Here is a 23,923-nt window from a genome sequence, read left to right as displayed (position 1 = left end):
CATTGTAAGGTGGCGTAGAGATTTCCTTACGCTTATTTTCTGAGGAATTCGGTGTGTTATTTGTGACCTGTGTCCTTCCTTCCTTCCTGTCGTTGCAGTCGGGTCAGCGTTGAAGGAACGCAGGCCAGTCGAACCTCAACCGCAGACGACTGTTTAAAGAAAATGGCGGACTGTCCACTTCCAGGAAAACCACCGCCGTTTGCTTACCAATCGTTCAGACATCGCGGCGGTGCGCTGCGGTCGCTCGCGGTTATCCGCCTTCCCTCCGAGACCGCAGCTTTGAAAGCCTTCATTACATTTTTTTTTTCTCGCGACATCTCGCGGTGCGAAACGGGAAACACGTAGCCTGCCTTCTTTTTTCTTTTTCTTTTTTCCACGAGGGGTTATCTCCACGCCTCATCTGAGCTCGAATTGCTCTCACGGACCTCGGACAAAGGCAATCTCTTCTTGACCTCGGGTGATCTGTAATCATACGTCTCTGTGCATGATTCCTCAACGGTATTTCATAATAATACTAGTTGTTTCACCTCAGGATCAACAATGTTTCTGGATAAGGCCTTTTTTTGTTAGTTAAACTGAGGTTTTGTACCGTGCAGATAGCCTTAAAATATTACTGGACTATCTGCCACTTGGGTTTCCTCCCAGTACTCACAACTGAGGAGTCCCGTCGGTTATTTTTCCCGAATTTTATTATTTTCTAAATTTTTAGTCATAAAGATATATGAATTCACATCGTGCTAGAAAAATTTAAGGTCTTCTGTATGGTGCTGAAATTTTGAAATACGTTTTTTTTTTTTAATTTACACAATTAGAACATTAAAAATTGTCTTGGGAGGAAGGGTCCATAGCAATATGGTCGCGTTTTCACCAGTACCTACTCCTCAGTTATGAGACATGCTGGAGGTTATGTGTGATATTTGGCCCGACCCACGAGGGTGTGACGTCATGAAGCTCAATGCCTCATAAAATTATAATTTTTTTCTGGCCCAGTACTATATGAACGTAGTACAACAAAGCAAATGTAATCAGCACGTTTCGAAGTTCACGTGGACTTCTTTGTTGACTCGAAGCTAAGAAAACACTCTCCGATTATTTTGGGTCGTCCTTGTGTTTTGATGAGTGCTTGTACTTTGTTACATCGCATCGTTGTGGATTCGTGTTCGAAGAGAAAGTACACGTAAATTCACGTAAATCCATCGAGACTTAATTTTTTTGTTCTTCATAACATTTTCTTATTATTATTTCTGTGTTATTCGTAACGTTTTTCGCCATCTTGCATTTAAAAATATTTTGATACCGCTTTCAATAATGCTTCCGAACAAAAATTTTTGACAAGTTTGACTAGTTGAAGTCAACACTTGTGAACTGCTTCTAATGATAGTTTTGGTCGCCCACGTGAAATAATAAGTTATTTCCTCGCGACGCTTACAGACTAGAGCCCGTTATTAAATTTGTGGTTGCAACAAATTATAGAAGGTCTGGGAGGAATTATATACGCATTGACATTCCAAAAATTGGGATGAATAGTTCCAAATTATAAATAAAGCAAAATAAAAAAGAAAGAAAAAAGATGGCGGGACCTAATTCCGAATATATGGTGAAAGAAAATTTCAAAGAGGGCAGCCACGACGACGATCGTCTGTTGTTTGCAGGAAGGCGACCGCGCGGGGACCAGCGGCCACCCCAGGGTCTTCTTCGACGAGTTTTTCGGCCTCGTGGAGACATCCGACGACGACGAGAAGGACGAGACTCGTAGGAACTGCACCTGTCGTAAGTTGAAGCGGACCGCCGCGCCCGCCGCGAGCAAGTCGCGACCTGCCTGGAGGATAGCACATTTGTTCCGTACCTCGGAGGCAGAACAACACTATGTCCGAAGTAGCTTGGCTTCTGGGTTGTAGCCGTGTCCTTGGCAAATAATTCACCGATGTTTCGGTCGACATTGCAGTCGCCATCACCAGGGAGCAGTTACCTACTGACTATGGCGACTGCAATGTCGACCGAAACATCGGTGAATTATTTGCCATGGACACGGCTACAACCCAGAAGCCAAGCTACTTCGGACAATGGCCGTGAAAGCATGCGAACGTTATTAACACTATGTCCACTTTCGGGAGGAAAAAAAATGAATTTTTAACCACCATCTTGACCACCGTTTGACGTTCTTTCTAGCGGCATAACGCCCACACACGTATCAGTCCAGACTGTCAGTTCAGACTTATCAGTCGGAACTATCATGGGTGAGCAAGGACGGTGGACTGATCAGTTTGGAACTGAAGAACTGGTGGCTTCCCATCAAATCGGACCGTGAGCTCCGAACTGCTGTGTGTGGGAACGGCGTCTCGCTGGTCCAATCTGTCAGCCCAAACAACCAGTCCATCAGCTTTGTTTACACTCTTTGGTTGCTTTGCTAATTTGTTTCCTTTTTGTAACTGAAAGTGAAACTGCAATTGTAACATCCAAAGTTTCTTTGCATACTCTACTACGAAACAACACATCCAAACGCGACATAAACCACAAGACTGATCGTGTTTTGTGAAGGGTTTAGTAAAGTCAAAACTGTCAGTTCGTACTGTTCGGTATGAATTGAGCACCTGGACTTATCGTGTGTGTAGAAGGCCACAATTCAATCCAAACTGTCATTTCGGGCTGAGAATTCCGAACTGAGAGCTGGACTGATCATGTGTGGAGGCCTTTACAATACTAAAATCTAGTATATGTCAACAAATTAACTTTTTTTCAGTAGTAAATATTTTAGAGCAAATAAGTGAGGTATTATTTAAAATTATTTGAACTGCTCTAATGAACACTTTTGTTAATGTGACACGATCGCCTGTTTATCTTTGGTCGTACTAATGCGCATGCAGCCATTTTGAGTCGTTAATATCAATGAATATTACTAAAAACGTAAATAACAATTTTATTACCACTGGTAAAATCAAAATCCAACATTTTAATGTAACGTTGATATTATCAATGGTTAACGATCAAAATAAAAAATTTGTTCATGAATTCCACATTATCAAAACACAAGTAAATATACAATAATTAAATAACCTATTAATTTTTAGGTAACCAATATATAATTATTTTAAAACTATAATTACTAATTTATTTTTCTCTATTTGAGTCATAAATTAAACTCTTTATGTTTGCAACCAATGTTATGCCAAAACCTTGACGTAATATTACGTACAAATAAAATGAAACACTATTCCTAAGCTAATGGACGTAGGAACGTATCAGTGGATGCGTGTGTCGCATCCCTAGAAACCTCGAATTTAGCGGGAGCGTATAAGAATGCATCGGCATCCCTTGTGGGGTTCCGGAAGCAAAGCAAAGATGGCCGCGTCCACTGAGGTCCCTTAGGGACTACTCGCACTTGTTGGTTCCAGGTTATTTCCCACACATCTTGCCTGTGTTGCCGGTATTCGTCTGTAGCGTATCTGGAGACGCGGTGTTGCCGAGTGTTCGGCGATGTGAGGTTAGGGTACAGAGTGGAGTGAAGTTAGGGCGGGACAGAGACGCGGTGTTGCCGAGTGTTCGGCGATGCGAGGTCATGGTGCAGAGCGGAGTGTAGTGCGGGCGGGACAGAGACGCGGTGTTGCCGAGTGTTCGGCGATGTGAGGTGCAGAGTGGAGTGTAGTGCGGGCGGGACAGATACGCGGCGTTGCCGGCGTGTGCCCACAGCGCAGTGCGGCGTCGTGAACCAGGAGATCCGCATCGTGGGCGGGCGGCCGACGGGCGTGAACCGCTACCCGTGGGTGGCGCGCCTCGTGTACGACGGCCAGTTCCACTGCGGCGGCTCGCTGCTGGACAGCCGCTACGTGCTCACCGCGGCGCACTGCGTCAGGAGGTGAGTCCACATGCACACATGGCTCCCACAAGTGTGGGGCTGGGCGGACCCCTGGGTCCAGGACCCGGCCATGATTATTTTTAAATGTTTACCTATTATAAACATAATGAATATTTTATGAATAAAGCTTAGTTTGGACTTATAAAATAGTAATCATAATTCCAGGTTAAATAACGTTCTAGAAAGAGTGTACGTAAGAAATAACCATGCAACTATAATGTAGCACATGACTTTAAAATTGAGGAGGGGTGGGGGAGCAGTCTCCGATCTTGGGTCCAGAGCCCGTAATCGAATGTGGGGGGCCATGCATGCATGCATGTGCAACATGTTAGCTCTTTGGGAGTCACTTCGTGTAACCACGGCGCTGCCGTCTGTGACGTCTGCAAAGTTCACGAAGGGAAACCTTATAGTATTGACTGTTTAGTGAACTTCAAAAAGATTGACAGTATTTTAATAAAATTACTTGCCGAAAATCAGGTCCAGAGCCGGGGTTAAATTTTTATATTTTTTTTAAGCTCTTATCGGAATCGTTCCATTACATAGTTTGAAAATTCTGTCTGCAAATGGAAAGATTCGATAGTCGACGCAGCTGCTCCGGCAGCGAAGTGATTCGCGTCCAAAAATGTAGTTGAAAACCCAATTTGCTTTTTTTTCTTTAGTTCAAGTAAAACAACATAGAATCTTAATATAAAAATAAAATATTTAAAAAAACCTTTCTTAGTGAATCTCTAATGTATAGAAGGTGAACCTTTGAGCCAAATTTCAGCTCTATATGTGTTTTGAATCTGGAGATTTCGTGACCGGTCAGTGATTTGCTATTTGGTGTTTGTATACACACGTTATCGTAGGAGGGCACAAAGCTACATTAGCGTGTAATCGTAATGTCCGGAACGCGTGCACCCACGCAGGCTGAAGAAGTCCAAGATCCGGGTGTACCTGGGCGATCACGACCAGTTCAACGCCACCGAGACGCCGGTGATCCTGCGCATGGTGTCCGCCGTCATCCGGCACCGCAACTTCGACGTGAACTCGTACAACCACGACATCGCGCTGCTGAGGCTGCGCAAGCCCATCACCTACACCAAGAGGGTGCGGCCCGTCTGCCTGCCGCAGGGTGAGTGTCGGTCCGCCCTGCCTTTGAATATATATACTGTATAGAAGTCGCCAGCCCAGGTTAACATTTCTAATACGGTTTTGAGATAGTTGGTTAATTCACCGCCGCAATCGCCACTATCTCTAGGGCATCGACTTGTGGTGGTCCCTAGCGGACAAGTCTCAAACTCTTCAAACACCCCTTCCCCCTCCTGTTGAACGACGTTGAGCTGCAGTGAATGATGGATGAGGGGTGCGGGGAATGACAGCGGGCGACAGTGCTGCGCTCTAACGTGTAAATAACAACTAAGACGATACAGGGCGTTACGGCAGCGCCCTGCAGCGGTGAAGTTCCCAAGCTGCTCATCATACGCTTCTGAAAAAACGTAGAGTAAATCATTCCACTCGTGACTTCTATACAGTATATATATAAATTCAAAGGCCCTGCGACGACAAGAGTCTAGCGGCAGCACCGCTACTTCCTGAAAATGGCTGTAAAATGCCGCACCGCTCACGCTCGTTCCGGGGCCGGCGGCGTGCTCGGACGTTCAGCGAGCGCAATGATGTTAATGCAGGATCTGACGCTATACTGAAGTATTTTCAATTTAGTTTACTAAGCTTCGCCAAACACCGACCAGTGTGGTGAAAAAAACGTTATAAAGCATATTGTTTTCTAAAGTTTTATTTTAATAAATTGAATAATATTTTATGAATACTTTAAAACATTGTGGACGGTTGATTTGGTTAGGATAGCTACATTAAAGATACTCTGAAACCATGTAAACGGTTTCCTAGCCCTGGATAGCTACATATTAAAAAAGTTATTTGATAAGAAACCATAAAATGATTTTACAGTATTTTTAATGTAGCTATACATACCTGATATAACCAACCATCCACAATGTTTTAAAGTATTTATAATGTAGCTAACCTATCCTAATCGACCGCAAAATTTAAGGCCACGCCGGTTTATACAATGAGATACAACAAAAAAAAAAGCGAGCATGAACTTCGGTTGTGGCTCTCTCGTCTGTGAAATGAAGGCTTTCCATAGCTTAACACTCACTGTAACAACTGAAAATAAACATAGTTACATGATGAACCATTTAGTAAAAAGCACGCACACTAAACAGTCTGTGTGGCTTTATTATACTGAAGAGAATAAAAACGCCCGCGTAAAAATAAAATAAAAAACATCCAGGGGGTAGGCGCTCCCGATCGGCCACTTTCGGAAAGGCTCGGCATTTGCAGCCAGTTGCAGGAAGTAGCGGTGCTGCCGCTAGACTCTTGTTCTGTCTTCGAGCTCGAGCTCGCGATCGTTGGAGCAACGACGGGATGATCTTGGCGAGAGGAGGCAGAGGGACCGCGTGTAGCTCAGTACACGTGATAGAAGTCATTCTTCTTTGGCAATTCAAATCTCGACTCGTAGGTGATCTCTTTGTATCTCTTTGGCAGCAGAACAATGTTTCACGAAAACTTTCCATTAAAATTCAGCCCTTCAAATTGGTAATTGGAATTTTATTCTCATCGTACCAAAGAAGTTTCACTTCAAAAATATTTAGTTACACAACTAAAAAAAAAATCAATAGAGTTTAACAGTTGCCCTGTGCACGACGAGAAGACTTGGGGCCAGTCCACAGTCTTGCGCTTAGATGCGGTACCGCGTTAGAAGCACCAGCGAGAGCACGTATGATCAAACAGTTAAAAATATATGGGGAGTTAGTGATGGCTCTCATTGCTAGCGACACCCAAGGCTGTAAAAAAAACATTTTGGTCAAGATTTCATGAGGAGAGAAGCAGCTACTTTTCTGTTGACTTACTGGGTTGAGAGAAGCAAGCCAGCAATTAGAAATGTAGCATCCATTTTACTATTGACTTACCGGGATAGGACCAGACATGTTGCCCTTTACGCACCTTGTTGGGAGCAGCCATTTTTCTGATCATTTCCATGGAACAGAGCTGCCGATTTGCTATTGACTTAATGCCATAGTAGCAGCCATATCACTTATGATTCCCCGAAAAGAGATCAGTTTCGATATTGACATACCGGGTGAGAGCAGCCATTTTGCTAATCTCTAACCGGATAAGTGTAGAAGCCATTTCGTTAGTGACTGAACAGGTTGGGAAAGCCGTTTTTCTTGTGTCACCCTATACTGGCGGCAGCAATTATACCTTAACAGTTAGTGAAAGTCCATCGTTTCCTTGTACGGGGTCGGTTGACTAAAAAACCGAACTACACGAGTACTCTATGTGCACCTACATATTTGCCATTGGAGCAAACAGGACTTTCACTCTTACATAACTTCTCTTTCTTAAACTTGATATGAGACAACGGGGGTTTAAGTGCTCTCATTCATATAAAAACACGAAAGCAGCGCTATCTCTGCATTTCAGTGTTAACTAAGGGCGGTCAAAATGTTAATACCAGGAATCTTATATGTTTTTTTTAATTGTTATTATTTTTTTCTATAAATTATAACATAAAGTATTAAGAATAGTATTGTTATAAAGTTTTATTTTTAATACATGTGTGCTGTGTACATTCTGTGAACTTCACGAAAAAAAAATATGTATATGAATGAATCATGTGGGTCCACCATCTTTTCGAGATTTCTGAGACTACCGCAGATGGCAGCACCGTGTTTACACATTTACGTTCCAATCGACTTGCTTCCATTTACGGAATTACTCTTACCAAATGCCGTACACCGAGAGCTAAGATGTTACACATTAAAAAACAAAAACAAAAAAAATTATACCTCAATGTTGAGAATAACGTAATTTATAACCCTATTTTTTTTATTATTTATGTGCAAAAACACATTTTTAATGTAAAACATATTTTTGCAAAACTCCGCGACACCGGAGAAACCCCCGGATGGCTTCCGAATGGGGAGCCCTAGAAAAGAAACGAGCTCCCCATTTGGAAGCCATCCTAGAAGGTTTTTTTTTTTGTTTCCACCCACCGTCTCTTTGGTAGCCTGACTTGTTGCGAGGGATTGTATTCCTACTAGAAAAATGTCCCCATCTGTCTGGGCAATCCGCCTTGGAGTAGCCGGGGCGTAGCGTGCTAAGGGAGGGGGGGGGTTTGAACCCGTAACCCCCCCCCCCTCCCTTAGCACCAAATCTTTAATTAATTTCTTATTCATCACTCAAACAAATTTCATATTAAAATTAATAAAATTTTTACCATTACAAAATTTAAATTTAAGTACCGAAAACTGCTAAAACAGCACTATTTTACACCTTAAAAATCCAAATTTTCCCGGGGGAGGACCCCCGGACCCCCCGCTTTAATACGGGGGGGGGGGGCCGCGCATGCTTCTTAACACCCCCCATACACAAATCCTGGCTACGCCACTGCCTACAAAGTCACAAGGCAGGCGCCCTACCCCAGAGCCAGAGGGTAGAGCGATGCAATATCAACAATATCCTGAACTTACCTCGAGCGAAGCCGTGCGTTATATGCTAGTCATTACTATAGCTATAAAAATTAGGTTTTCCCACAGCCCTGAAAAACTCAGGTTTATAAGGTTATGGAAAAACCTGGTGTTAATTTATTTAATGAAAAAGATATTCTATAACAAAGAGTTTACAATTATGTAAGTTCATAAAAAACATTAACTAAAGACTTGTTTGGTAGAAAACAAAGTATTTTACAAACAATTAAGTGTGGTTATATTGTGAAATCATTTGAAATCACGCGCAGAATACGAAAGAATAAAAATAAATTAGGACACAACGCCATCCGTTATAACAGCTACAAAAAACTAAAGACGTGAAATTCCAATCTCCCAACAAGGCGGTTGGAGCCTATTTCCTAATACCATGGGTTGGAGCTGTGTCTTAACAACGGACCCGAAGTCGTGGTCATGTTTGACAATCACGGGACGCAGAGAGAAAGAGAGAGAGAGAGAGAGAGAGAGAGGAAATTACAGAAGTTATCGCGTCCGATCTCTTCCCGAATACCACGTTAGCGGGTGGGATCCGCCCCATAAATAAGGGGGGAGGGGGCAGGGAATCAGGGGCGGTGATCTCGGCAAACCTTCTCGACTCGCGGCAGTGGAGGGGATGCCTTCACTTCACGAGGGAACTGAGCCACGCTCCAATAGTTGCGAAGTTCTCCGCTTGCTCTTGTAATTTTGGGATGCACATATTGGTGTGAAACACGCAATTTGAAATTATTTGTACAATTTTGAATAAAAAATATATTTTTATATGTAACATCTAAGTTCGGGGTACGGCATATTTTTAGGAGTAATTTCGTGAATGCGGAGGAAGTAAAGGAACGGAAATGTGAAACCACGGTGCTGCTATCTATGGCAATAGAGAGCGTCCCACATAAAACCTAAGCTTGTGGCAAGCTTGTCGTATGACTTGCCACTCATGCTTAATACGTAAAAACTTGATCCAAGCCTTATTTTAACAATGAACTATTGCCGAAAGTTGCAAGCTAACACACTTGTCAAGTGGGTTAGGTTGAATAAAGGTTGATTGAAGCTAACACACTTGTCATGGCAAGCTCGGTTAAAGCTGGTCGTGGCCTGCTTGCTGCAAGCTCGTCGTGTGTAAAGCAAGCTCGTCGTGTGTAAACAAATTGGTCGTGGCAAGCTTGGTTCAAGCTGGTCTTGGCAGGCTTGCTGCAAGCTAGTCATGTGTAATCAAATGGCAAGCTTGGTTCAAGCTGGTCGTGTCAGGCTTGCTGCAAGCTAGTCGTGTGTGAACAAGTTGGCTTGAATGAAACTCGACTGAAGCCAACACACTTGTCACGGCAAGCTTGGTTCAAGCTTGTCTTGGCCTGCTTGCTGCAAGCTAGTCATGTGTAATCAAATGGCAAGCTTTGTTCAAGCTGGTCGTGTCAGGCCTGCTGCAAGCTAGTCGTGTGTGAACAAGTTGGCTTCAACGAAGCTCTACTGAAGCCAGCACACTTGTCTGAAGCGCGCGGGCGCGTCGCGACTTGCAGACGACGCGGACCCGGCGGGGCGCAGCGGCATCGTGGTGGGCTGGGGCCGCACCACGGAGGGCGGCGCCCTGCCGTCCATCGTGCAGGAGGTGCAGGTGCCCATCCTCACGCTGCAGCAGTGCCGCCAGAGCAAGTACAAGCCGAGCCGCATCACGCCCAACATGCTGTGCGCGGGCCGCGGCGACCACGACTCCTGCCAGGTGCTGCCCCGCCTCTGCCCCCGGGTCACCCCCCGACACGCCCTCTCGCGAGTCCTCCGGTACCCAGCACAAGGGGCGCAACAACAGGGGAGGGGGAGGCAAGGGTATTTTGCCCCCCCCCCCCTCTGAAACCTTGAAGTGGGGGCAAACGGGGGCAAAGAAAGTGCTGTGTAATCAATTTTTAGATAATAAAACTGCTTAAATAGCACCATTTTCCACCTTAAAATACAAATTTCCCGGGGGAGGACCCCCGGACCCCCCGCTTCAATAGGGGGGATCGATGATTCTTTATAAAAAGGTATATTGCCCCCCCTTTGGAAATTTAGTTGTTGTGCCCCTGTCCTGCACCGTGCTATGTTGCAAACAAACGTATAATACAAAACCAGGACACCAACATTTTAACGTAGAATTATTAAAAATAATACCGAGCTTGATAAGTATGCTGATAAATAAAAAAAAATCGTTTTTTCAAGTAACAAAGTTTCTGGAAACGAATCACACACATACTTTCTGCGCCCGTTTACAATTAGCTGCCTGAATCGTAAACGTTGCTTGCCACCATCACGCGCAGCTATCAAGGAAAAAAAAAATGAAATTTTTAAACTATTATAAAGGGCTCCGGTAGAAGCAAAAAAGGCTTGAAAAATTCTGACCCCCTGCTTTGGACCTGATTTTCGACAAAAGAATTTTATTAAGATACTGTCTGTCTTGTTAAATTCGCTAAATAGTTCATACTTTAAAGTTTCCGCACATGTAAGAAGTTATGCTTCTATTGCATTACTAAAATATTAACCTGAAACATTTTTATTATAACACTAAGTATGTGATTGTAATACAAGTTTTTCTTAGACGACTAAAATCAGTTTCTAAATATTTCCTACAAACAATTCTGTCGTTATCGAGCTGATTCAACATTATTATTACATAATATCTTATTATTATTGTGTTATTAAAAACAGTTTTATTTTTCTCCCAGTGACGAGGTTTAAACCACGTCAAAAACTCGCCCATCACTGTAATAAAATTAATGTTTCAAAATATACTTTTTAAATGTAAAAAATATACTTCGTCATCTTATATGCAATATAATCAAGTGGTTGTATGAAAACGACTACCTTTTTTCACCCGAGATCGGACTTTTTTTATAGTTATATAAGAGAGTTAGTGTACATGGACAGTCATTCATGGCATATTGGCTCATATTTTATCCTATGGTTTCAATCACATTTGGTCTAAATCACAATTTATTAATACATGGATATATGCTTTTTTTTTGTGTTCGCGTCATAATCAAGCAAGGGCTTTTAATACAAGAAAGATTTCTAAACAGTGTTGAGTCGTGTGAATTTAAAACGAAATTTTGTTTGGACTTTGTTCTTTTGGGGATGAAGTAAATATTTTATACTTGTCAACGGCCTTTGTAAGTAATGTGGCTTTAAGGGGAATTAAGCCTCGCCATCTTGCAGTTTCAGATATTTTGATACCGTTTCCAATAAAGTTACCGTGCTAAATCTTTTGGTTTCATTTGGCATAGGACTTTGCTTCGGCTACTTGTTTAAGTTAACAGCTGTGGACTGGTGTGATATCGCCTGTGTGAAGTAACAATATATTTCCTGACGGCGCTTACAATACTAGAGCCTGTTAGTAAATATGAGGTTGCAGAAAGGAATAGAAGGTCTGGGAGGTATGATTTACGCCTTGACGTGTCAGAAATTGGGGATGGATAGTTCAAAGTTAGAATTACAGCAAAAAGATGGAAACAATTCAAGATGGCGGAACCTAATCCTCCTTAACCACGCGCTTTATTTTTTCTAGGGTGACAGCGGAGGGCCCTTGGTCATACAGAGCGCCCCTGATCGGCTCGAGATAGTTGGTAAGTTTAGTTTAAAACATTAAACACGTCGAATCAAAGCTCAGTAACATCGTACAGCGCATCTTAAAGGAGATCCTCACATTTTTGTGGAACTTCCGAATAGTTGCAAGGATCCTCGCAGAATCGCCGATGCAACTTTTCGTGAAAGGATGAGCCGCTCGCGTTCTTTCATGCATCCTTGCAGAGACGTATATATCGGAGGGGGGCAGGGGGGAGGGGCCGTGGACGAAAACGGTACGGCATAACTGTATGTCCTAATTATCTAATTTTATATGTACTTATAAATACTGAACATAATTTTTTTTATTGGATCTCGAACATGTAAGTATAGTATTTAGGTAATACGACAGTAAAATTAAGTTTATTTTCAGTACTTTGTCAAATTATTTTTCAATGTTTTGTTTTAAAATGTAACGCAATAAAAACTATGTTTTTTATAATATTTTGTGGCAATTGAACCTTGAATAACACATTATAACGTTAAATTCACGGAAGTGAAAAAAAAAAAAACATACACTTAAACACTGGAAACTTCACGGGTTACAACAAAATGTCATTTAAACATTTCAATTAAATATCACGTGTGCAAAAACAATTATGTCTGGTAGGCTTATTAATTTTTGAAAGGGGGAAGGGGTTAGGCACTAATCACAATTTCTCCTCTTGACGAAGGAAAGTCTAGGAAACCTTGCATCCTTATGACCTTTTACAGGTTTGTTGCACTATCTTATTGCAAAAATGTAACGATGCCCTAGTCATTTGCTGAGCCACACAGGAAAAAAATTTCTGTACTTTTATCAAACATTCCTTTGAAAACCAGTTGCCAAGAAATAGTTTGTAATACTACAAGAAAGATATTGTAATGTTTTACAACACATGGCTGTGGTTAGTTCTGCAAATACGAAATACGTTTTTCGCGATAATACTGAGTATTTCTTACAAACATTTTCGCCAAATTTTATATTTTAATTGATGTTTCATTCAAGCATAATATTTTTTAAACCACGGAAAAGTTAATCGAAATTAAACTATTATACTTTATATTGTTGTATCATGCATATTAATGTGCGCAGTTAATACTGGAAAGCTAATCAGGGAACGGTTTACATATAACTTTAACTGTTGAAGGTACTGAGACAACACAAAACATAAATTCCCGGGTAAGAATCCGAACACAGTATTACTGCAAAAACTATTTTGTAGTGATACCGTTGTTTTAATGCAAATGTACTGATTTAGATATATCGGTAATTTTGCTTGAGTATTTCTGTTTAAAAAAAAATACAGTGCAGCCAACGCTCCTGAAAATAGTGTGAAAATTTTGTAAACGGAAAAGAATGGACCGCGGAAAGGTTGCGTTAGCGTTGAAAGATTTCCTCACTGAATGCAACCTTGAAGTAAGGATACTCTGGTAAATGGCTGCAACGGTGAAAGAGCACGTCCACGTCGGATTTCAAGTCCAGAACCAGTTTGTTCTCCCTACTACCAATCCGTGCGAGTGTCGCCGTAGGCAGCAGCAGTGACGGAAGACAATGGGTACAATGTTAATGAAGCATGGAGTGGGTGTTCAGGAGGTTCCGGTATGAAAGACAAGAGAGGAGCGGCGATATCCATAAATAAGTTTACACAGCGCCTACTCATTTGCAAACTGGAAAACTAATTTGAATAATCGTCTCCTTTAAATTAAATTTCTTCAGTGACAAAAGAAATATTTTTTTTTTCTGTTTTCTTTTCTAAAGCTTGTGTAGCTCCCGGGAAATTTACTAAATATTTATTATATTTACCCTTTTTTCAACTCTTAAGGATTGATTTTCACAAAATAATTAAATAGATTTCAATAGTTTTTGCATATTTATTATTGGTACTTAACGTTAAGTTGGAATGGAAAATGTATAACGTACTAATTGCAAGCGTGAGCGCTGCCTACGAATTTATACCATAACTACACCTTCTCCACCTCTTGAAGAGGTTGAATTTTGCAAATTGGTAAAATTCTGGTTAGTAGCTTTCGTATTCTTATTCTTGACTAGATTTGGAGATATAATTAACTATCTTAAAAACATATTTAGGTACCCCTTTATCATCCCCTTAGGGGCAGAATTATTAATTACATATAGCCTAGTGTTTAAGTTAGCCAAAACCTCATTAATAAAAAAATGTTTCATCAAAATTCGTTTAGTAGTTTTCTAGTGATTTTGGAAAAAAACAACATAAAAAACAGACAAATACACAATCAAACGAAAAAATTGGAATGTGTTGCTCCAGGGTATCTGAATAACGATTTTTCTGGCGTAAATGTTTCTTTAGTAATAATAAAAATCAACAATTACAAGTAGGTGTAATTATTCTTTTATTTGTGTGAAAAGTGGAAGAATAAACTTTTGCAGTGCAATGCGTACAAAATAATTACTATCCGTTTGAGTTTAAGAAAGAGACAAGAGCGAGTTACGTCACGCAAAGTAATAGGTTGTTGTGGCTTTCACTCTCGCTAACACTTCTCTCTTGTGCTTTCTGAGTGAGAAATCCATTTTGTTAATTGCATTTAACAAAAAGCTCTGTTCTTATCATTCAGAACATCTGAGTTTGATTTGCAACTAAAATTTTTATTTAATCAGTTTGTGTAAGAAAAAACTATATAATTTTTTTTCTAAAAGTCGCAACATGGTTACAATAGGTAGTATTACTTTGAATCTAACTAAAAAGATGTGTACTCACAAGAACAGTAAACCTGTAATATGAATTGTCAAATACACAGAAACAGCAGCACGTGTAATTGAAACATAAGTAGTGCAAATACTAAGTACACTGATTTTTATGTCCTTGCATTAGACTATACTTATTTAACAAATATTTTTTGTGGAGCTTACTACTTATAGCGAGACGTTACAACAAAGTAGTTTAAGACAGATACGCGAAATAATTGCGGAAATAATCCGACAATATCTATTCTAACGAAAAATAACAGTATTTGTCTTTAGTGATGTTTGTAAACAGTAAAAAAATCCTAAATTAGTATGGACTGACGGGGATTCTGAAGTTTCAAATACGAGCGTAAATTTTTACTATTCTATGTTATCATTCGGTAAAAATGTGATATTAAAAGTCGCCGGAGATGAAATACATAATTTACTTTGTACTTATAATTGAGTTAAAATAATTATAGCTTTGTACACTGATGCAAAACATTATAGTTACTAAGTTCTCCTTTAAAGGGGCCCTCTAGTTGGGATGTAGCCTAATGTGTTAGTGAAGCGGAATGATAAGCGCGATGCTCGCTGGTATTTCTAGCGCGTTATCGCCTCTAAGCGCAAGGCTGTGAACTGGCACGCAGTCGTCTCGTCGTGAATAGGGCAAATGTGAAATTCGAGGGGTGACCGTAACATTATATGGCATAGAAATGAAGGTAAATGTGTAATGCATGTCCCTTAAGTGCTTTCAAGACTCTGTACCGGTTGTTTTACGCCTACAAATTGCTCGGAAAACAAGCCTTTAAGCCATTTTAACTCTTCTAAAAATACAGTCATTTTCAGCACTCAGCGAATTCTTAAATGTTTTTAATAAAAAGACCACACTCGGATATCTTGAGTAGTTTTGAAATCGCGTTGATTTTCCTGACGCGCATCGTATGTGCGCCTTTAATTTGAAAATTTATTGTATTTCCCGGAATTAATAAACTTAATAAAAAACATGAACACATTTTTAGAAGATCAAATAAAATTAAACTAAATTTAAAAAAAATACTGGGAAGATATATATTATATTCAGAAAAAAATATGTTTTCTTGGAATCCTTATATTTTCCAGACACTTTCTAAACGAAACTCCACCTCGTCTTTAAATAATTAAGTTTAAAATTAGTTTCATTCAATAATTCACGTTAAAACATTAACATATACGTAAAGAATGGATTCAATTTTGTGTGTGTCATAGTGATAAACATCATCGTGAAAATACAATAGGCCTACACATTGGATGATAAATGCTTTGAGAGAAGCAATGAGCTTCCAGGAAAGCCCTAATTTTGACCGTGGACGCGGTGCACGATAGATGAATCTGTTCAGTGTTCACTCGTGTTTTTTTTCCCCCTCCTTATCGATGGTCATGGAATGGTGTGATTGCAGGTATCGTGTCGTGGGGAGTGGGCTGCGGGCGGCCCGGCTACCCAGGGGTGTACACCAGGGTGACCCGCTACCGCGACTGGATCAGGAGGAACATGAGGGACTCCTGCCAGTGCTCCAAGTGATGGACATTCCCCCCCCCCCCCCCACCCCCTCCTCACCCTCGGCGAGACGTGCGTCTGCCCGGCATTGTCGTCCCGGACTACATTGCTGAGAGGATCACAGTCAGTCCACGGACCTTCTCCAACCAACAATGAATTCACCTTTTGATAAAAGAAGCGTTCTTCTGGAGCTCCAGATAACCGCGTCTCCGTTGAAACTTCCAAGCTGTATGTTCCGTTGTAAACAAGGAAGTAAGAACTAAAAACTAAGTGTGTATATGTAGGAGAAGTCCGGGTCAGGGAGGGACCTAGGTGCGTCTCGGGTCGAAGCACATGCGCCTAGTCATGCTGGGATGCAAGAGGAAGCATTAATGGCGTAGGGGTGTACAGGATACAAATGGTACGGACGAAGAGTTGGACATAGTAGAAGAGTGTACTATGCGGTACAGTTCTCAGGGATGAGAGCCACTCCCGAACAGTACCAAAGTTCTCCGAACTTTTCGGAGTACTGACGTAGTTGCTTGCAGTGGCGAATGGAAGTTGTTGACCGCAAGACGATAAAAATCGCTACTGTAGTGCGAATGAACTTCATTTTACAGAAATTTCGGTGCATCGATTTGAGCTTCAAACGCTAGAAGATAGTGAGATGTATGTGAAACTATTTTTTTATGTGTTACTTTTATGAACATGTTGCGTGAAAAACCAACTACTGGATAATTTTTTTAGTTTTCATATGCTTTTTTTTTTTTGGCAACTGAAAAGGTATCGCTTTATTAGTAAATAATTTCTCACGGGTATTTCATTTTGCACTAACTTTTCATAAGCACTTAATCTCTAATATACTGCAAATGAAAAATCAATCTGTGTTATTAAAGAGGAAATACTAATTGTGACATGGATTTCAAAGCGAGATGTGACATTTAAGTGTCCTCAAATACAGCATTGTTCTACTTATGCCTATTAATTTTAAGTCATTCATTAATTTTTATTTTTTATTTCATTTTCTACATAAAAAGGTTCATGTAAGTAATGAAAAAAAGTAAACTGCATATGAAAAACATATTATTCTTATTATTTATGACTAATTTTATTATGTTTTGTTTATTTACAGGCTTGATTGTGTTTGCTAAATGTAATAATAAATACAAAATTTTAAATTAATTTATGATCCATTCACATTAAATGTAGTGTAAAATTCAGTCGTTTTTGGCATCACGTTAAATCATATTTTGTGAAGCCTTGGAAAAACTTAAACAATGATATTTTGAGGAAAAGTTTTTTATATATATTTAATGAACCAGCAAACTATTTTCTCAGGTGTTCATTGCCTGGCTGCCATGCTGGATTAAGTTAAGCAATGATGGTACGCAATGGTCTGAAAACGCATGTGGTTTTATTATGCTAAAATGATGACACGACGTTTTACCATTGCCTTTTGTGGCGTTGCTTGTACGCTCCTGCTGTACTCTGGGGAAAAAAAAGAGTGCATGTAACTCAGTACATGTGATAGAAGTGAAACTTCTTTGGCAATTAAAACCTCGACTCGTAAGTGTATCGTAAGGGATAAAACGACAGAGACAGGAAGAAGACAATTGTCTAAATAAACATGAATTAACAAAATTATTACTCTCTTCAAAATAGCTGCTCAGGATATCAATAATTGTTGATCAATGAATAATGATTAATTAAAAACAAATATTACTCACTGTTTAAATAGACCATAAATAAAAACTATGCGTGTTACTGTTTCTTCAAACAATTCTGCAATTCGGAGCACTCCAAATCTCTGAACAAAATATAACACGTAACGCAATCTATGCGGAAAATGCAGGAACTGTCTCTACAGCGCTCTCTGCGTTTCCGGTTGAACAAGGAGGAACGCTAGCGCTCTGGTAGCAAATATATAATTCAAAGGCAATCACAATTGACTCTATAGGATACTTATATATATTTTCTGAAACAAGCGCATGCGCACACTCTCTGTCTTATTATTTCGTTCATCTATATCTCTCAGTTCTTTTTTTTTTTTCAGAGGAGGGGCGGGGAACGAATCATAGCATAAAGAGGAGAACGAAAACGAGTCCAGCATTGTATATTTCTCTTTATAGCTCTTTGGCCAAGAGCCTATTATCTGTACTTTTCGCGTCAGAAAAGTTTCACAACAATGTTGCATTAAAATTCGGCCTTGAAATATTACTTTCATGGCACCCAAAGAAGATTCACTTCATAAATTCACTTCGAAAAATCCTCGACCTTTCCACAAAACAAACCATTTTCCCCTTTCCGATTTGCAAGTGGGAAATGCAGCGCCCTGTGAGGGATTGTATTCCTACCAGACAAATATCCTGAACTTACCTGGAGCGAAGCCGTCTAGTCATTAATATATCTTTAAAAATTCGTTTTCTCTAAACTCTGAAAAACTCAGGTTTCTAAGGTTATGGTAAAACCTGAAACTAGAAAGCAATGACAAAAAATTTACCATTAAGTTCATAAGAAAACATTAAATAAAAACTTGTAAAGTAGAAGAAAGTGTGGTTGTATTATGAAATCATTTAAAATCACGCGCTGAACACTATATAAAAAATAATTTAGGACAGAGCATCCTCCGTTAGAACAGCTACAAAACAAAAACTTAAGACGTGAAATTGCAACAACAAGGTGGTTGGGGCTGTATCGTAACAACGGACCCGAAGTCGTGGTCATGTTTGACAGAACCACGGCGCGCAGAGAGACAGAGGAAATTACAGATATTATCGCACCCGATCTCTTCCCGAATACCACGTTAGCGGGTGGGATCCGCCCCATAAATAAGGGGGGAGGGGGCAGGGAATCAGGGGCGGTGATCTGGCAACGCTTCTCGACTCGCGGCAGTGGAGGGGATGCCTTCACTTCACGAGGGAACTGAGCCACGCTCCAATAGTTGCGAAGTTCTCCGCTTGCTCTTGAAATTTTGGGATGCACATATTGGTGTGAAACACGCTAATTAAAATTAGCCTACTTGCTGCAATTTTCAATTCGTATACATCACGACCCGTTAGTCTGGTTCTGACAAATGACCAATGTTGATCGAGCAGTGAGCTTCAAGCGAGCATTTATGTGCCAGTATGCTGGCAAGGCCTCGGCCCCACATCCCACCTCTCCCCCACTCTTTCAGCGCGGCGGGAGGGGAAGCATCCGGCAGGCCGTTACAGAGGGCGCCACAAGACAGCGAGCAGTTTCGCCGATGCAGACGTATACCTCTAGTATTGCCATTAAGAATTTTCCGGGGGCGCGGAAGACTACCATATCGGAAGACTACCATGATTGTAGTATTCCGCCTGGCCTCTTCGAAAAACGCGGAAAAGTACCATAACGGAAATCTGCCATAAGTTCAAAGGACGAGGCGGAATACTACCATTTTTCCTTATACACTCCATGGAATGAGTACAGCTGCTTTGCTCTCGAAGTAGTGTATAGAATACGTCGCTAGGTAGCACTGTTAACCCCCTAGCTATTTCTTAGGTTAACTTAAAAGGCTACAGATAGCGCTTCTGACGGTTACTTTCTGTAGTTCCAGTCATAAATCAACTCAACAGATCGCGCACTAATAAAAAGAAGTGTTTCCAAAAATGGGTTATAGGAAGCAGCACTGTATACTTATAACTGCCATCTGTAAAAATAAAAATATAATAGTTTTCAATTATAGCACTTATCCTCCTGTTTTGACGGGGGGCGACGGAACACTGCCAAACTAGAAGACTACCATAATGAACTATTTCCGCCTGGGGGCGACGGAAAACTACCATAAGTTAAAACGCGACCATATAGTCCTAATACTCGAACGGCATGAGTAAATTATGTCTATTATCTTAGAAAGAATTAGTATAAATAAGCAGCATACAAATTATTGTGATTCTAATTAATTTTTAACTCCAGGCCACTAGTAGAAATGAAATGCAATCTAGTTACCGACAATCACAATTACCTGACAACCGACGGTTAAGTAAGTAAAATATTTCATTATTCATATCATCTGTTTAAAATGCCACGAAAGATTATCACCATCAGGTGTATAGTCATCTATACTACTGAGGTGGCAATTCTAATGAGTTTATTTTATGCAATGTCTATCAAAAGAACAATCAAAAATCTTAAGCATTAATGATTTCACAAAATAATATATTTTGACGTTACTACATCATTAATAAAACCCACATTATGTTTCTGATGGGCTATTGGGGTTCACTTTTCGCTCGATGACTTCACTACTACCTTTCTTCTTAATGGTTGTGGTGTTTTTGTAATGTTGCGTATGTTACAGGGTATTGTGATTCCAGCATTATGTTTTTAGAATGTGCTGTGAAAACAATTAGATGAGTATTTTAACATATAGATGTACAGAAAAAAAACAATTACCATTAAGAATATATAAAAACAATCACAGCATTTCCAACCTGTGAACTGTGAATACGGAATATTTGTTATAGGTTACTTGAGAACGATTTACGTTTGTTATTTAAGTTTTACTGATTAAATAGTTGTAATATTAGACCTATATTTTAACTGCCTCAATGACTAAGAAATAGTTTAGAAATACTGTAATGAGCTGGTAAAGTGAAAACATTTCCGAATATTTATTTATGAAAGCCTTGAAATAATTATTTTTCTTCTTATTTATGCTGAACGAAGAACATAAGAATAAATAAAATTGTTCGTTACCGAGGTTATATGTTACTACACGTACTGCACGTGTTATTGACACACGAAACTACAGTAAACTCGTGGAATAAAATCATGTCAGTGTTAAGAAGACTGCAAGTAACCGCTCTACCACTCTGGTTCTGGGGTAGAGCGCCTGTCTTGTGACTTGTAGGACCCGGGTTCGCGCCCCGGCTCCTCCATGGCGGATTGCCCAGACTAAATGGTGGCATTTTCTCTCGTATGAATACAATCCCTTGCAACAAGTCAGGCTACCAAAGAAACGGTGGGTGGAACAGAAAAAAACCTTCCAGGTGGCTTCCAAATGGGGAGCCCGTTTCTTTTCTTGGGCTCCCCATGCGGTGGCCATTCCGGGGGTTTCTCCGGGGGAACGGAGTTTTGCAAAAATATTTTTTCTAGTTTTGTAGCGTTTTGGTTTTTAGTAACTGTAGCATTATCATTCCAACATGTTATTAATAAAGCTCAAACATTAAAAAAAATTTGCTTTTGTACACAAATATTTTAATTAAGTGTGCATCAGTCAGTGAGTGGTTGTGTGTTCAACCATTTAAAGATATATATTTTCTTGAAGTATTATTGACGGTTAAATTCTAGTTTTAAACCTTTGTTTTGTGGTATTTTAGCAGTTTTTGAAGAAAAAATATTTATAGGCAACTGATTTGTATTCCCTAAAACTATTATTTCTGTAAAATCACATAGTTTTCAATCAAGAATTTCGTCTTAAACAAACGCTTTATATATATATATATATATATATATATATATATATGTGTGTGTGTGTGTGTGTGTGTGTGTGTGTGTGTAGGTGTGTGTGTGTGTATCAGTATAAATCCAGATGCAAATAAAATATTCTAATATATTTCAACATTTGCAAAGCCTTTGATACTTTCCAACATAATCTTATGATTAAAAAATTGTCAATTTTAGGCCTCGTCAAGCAATGCGTGGTATATATGTTTTAATTATCTTACAAATAGACGCTTTGCAGTCAAATATGCAAATGTAATTTGATGGTATTAGGTGTTTCTCGAAAGTAGTAGGTTATCTCAACTACTCTTTAATATTTAATAAATGATATTCCAACTGTAATCAGAATTGATCAAGAAAAATGCTGATGAAAAAAAAAATATAATTGGGAAATATGTTTGTGAAACTATTCAGCAAGATATGTCAGCTGTTCGGATCTGATTTTCGAGTTAACAAACGTCTCTGAATTACGATAACATTTATTGTATAAACTGTAGTCAAAAAACCTAATTTAATTAATCAGAATTATTACATAGTAAGTAAAGACATTAAACGTGGTGTCCTCTTTTAAGACCTTCGAGTTATATTAGATGCCAAGCTTTTTTTCACCAACATGTAGATAGTACTATTAGCAACACATGAAGATCTTTAGGTCTTATTAAAATTAAAACTTGCTCTGCATCAAAAGATTTTAATTAGAAAAGAATTGAAAGTATGCAGAAAAATTTCTTAAATTAATATTTAACAATTTCAGGAATTTAAATTATTTTGAATATGCCTATCTAACCTATTTGCATTTTCTATTTATTAGACGTTCGATCAGTGATGCACTTTTTATTATAAACATTTTATTACCATTTTTGTTGGTTCAGACATAATGTCTCGGTTTAGATTAAGAATTCCAACTTGTAATTACAAAATTAGTGACACTTTTAAAACTATTAGTAACTATAAAATGTGTAAAAAATTATAACTTCTTTTGAATAATCTACAAATATTCAATGGTAAATTTTTTGTAGGTAATCTAAAGATTTATTTTGTATACACCATTTTAGTTTCGGTTTAAGATTTTTGTGAAAACCAAAGTAACCAATTGGTTAACATGAACTTTATCAATCTGTGTGTTGTGTTGTTTCGTGTTTTTTCGCGTTGATGTATGTCTTGTGTAAATGTGTTTTTGTTGTTATTTTATGTCATAATTCGTTTATAGGTGCTATAAGGCACAAAAACTGAATTTTAATTTGATCTGACAGTTTTAATGAAGCAGGATAATATTGTACGCACAGTAATATATATTTTTTATTTTTTAATATAAAAATACTTAAATTTCAACAGAGTTTGTTTTTGAAAGACTGCAAGTCTGTGCAAACCCCATCAACATTATTTGTACGAGCCTATATCTCCCTTAGAGCGACTGTGCTGCTTGCCCTGTGCCAACAAACTACACTACACAAAAATATTTCCCTCACATTTCAGCATCTTAAAAACACATTTTGTAGACTTTAAATAATTTACTATAGAAATTAATAACATTATTATCTGATTTTTCTGTGTTCAGTCACCCTAATAATAAAAACATTATATTAGAAAATCCTTGAATATTTTCGTTGGATTTGCACGCATTAAATAATGATCTACCAATTACTTCAATTATTCCAGTGTGCAAAAATGTAAATTTTATTGCTAGTTATATTACAATTTTACGAGTAAGGCCGTTTTCCTCATTCCGTAGAATGTATAAGAAATTTTGGCAGAATGGAATACTAGGTACCACATTTATGGAAACATTTCTTTCTTCTCGTCCACGATCTGGAAGTGATTTGTGATTGCAACTATCACCGTCAGAAGCGCTATCTGTAATATTTAAAGTTAACCTGAAAAACCGCTAGGGATTTGACAGCTCTACCTACCGAGTATTCTATACACTACTTCGAGGGCAATGCTGCTGTAGGCCTACTCATTCCATGGAGGGTGTAAGAAAATATGGCAGAATGGTAGTTTATCGCCTTTTTCGAAGAGGCCAGGCGAAATACTGTCATTATGGTAGTCTTACAATATGGCAGACTTCCGTCGCCCCAATTTTCTACGGTGATTTGCCTGTTGAAATGCAGGAATTAATGCAAGAAGGTCCAGGGCATGTCCAACTGGTAATTTCCTTAAATTCTGACAATTTTTACTCCAAAAAAAAGTAGGTTGAAAAAGGCAATTTTTCGTGATATTGGTGGGGTCAGAAAAGAGTAAACACGGGAACTGGGAAAACTTAATCCACCAGACTGAGG

The 23,923-nt window shown here is 39.3% G+C and overlaps 1 protein-coding gene across 1 annotated transcript in view; it reads left to right on the top strand.

Moving 5' to 3' along the window:
• The window catches only part of LOC134543274 (transmembrane protease serine 9-like), a 43,773-nt gene that overhangs the window by 6,000 nt on the left and 13,850 nt on the right, over positions 1 to 23,923 (top strand). Inside the window, exons 2-7 of the mRNA XM_063388185.1 lie at positions 1,653 to 1,770; positions 3,688 to 3,853; positions 4,762 to 4,967; positions 9,909 to 10,108; positions 11,924 to 11,981; positions 16,102 to 16,221. Of these exons, the coding sequence (XP_063244255.1) occupies positions 1,653 to 1,770; positions 3,688 to 3,853; positions 4,762 to 4,967; positions 9,909 to 10,108; positions 11,924 to 11,981; positions 16,102 to 16,221 (868 nt within the window). The remainder of the gene's footprint in view (positions 1 to 1,652; positions 1,771 to 3,687; positions 3,854 to 4,761; positions 4,968 to 9,908; positions 10,109 to 11,923; positions 11,982 to 16,101; positions 16,222 to 23,923) is intronic.

This window comes from Bacillus rossius (genome assembly GCF_032445375.1).
Source record: "Bacillus rossius redtenbacheri isolate Brsri chromosome 9 unlocalized genomic scaffold, Brsri_v3 Brsri_v3_scf9_2, whole genome shotgun sequence".
In the NCBI taxonomy this organism is placed as follows: Eukaryota; Metazoa; Arthropoda; class Insecta; order Phasmatodea; family Bacillidae; genus Bacillus; species Bacillus rossius.
Note: the sequence above shows the minus strand (reverse complement) of the source record. Positions and strands in the feature narration are given on the sequence as shown.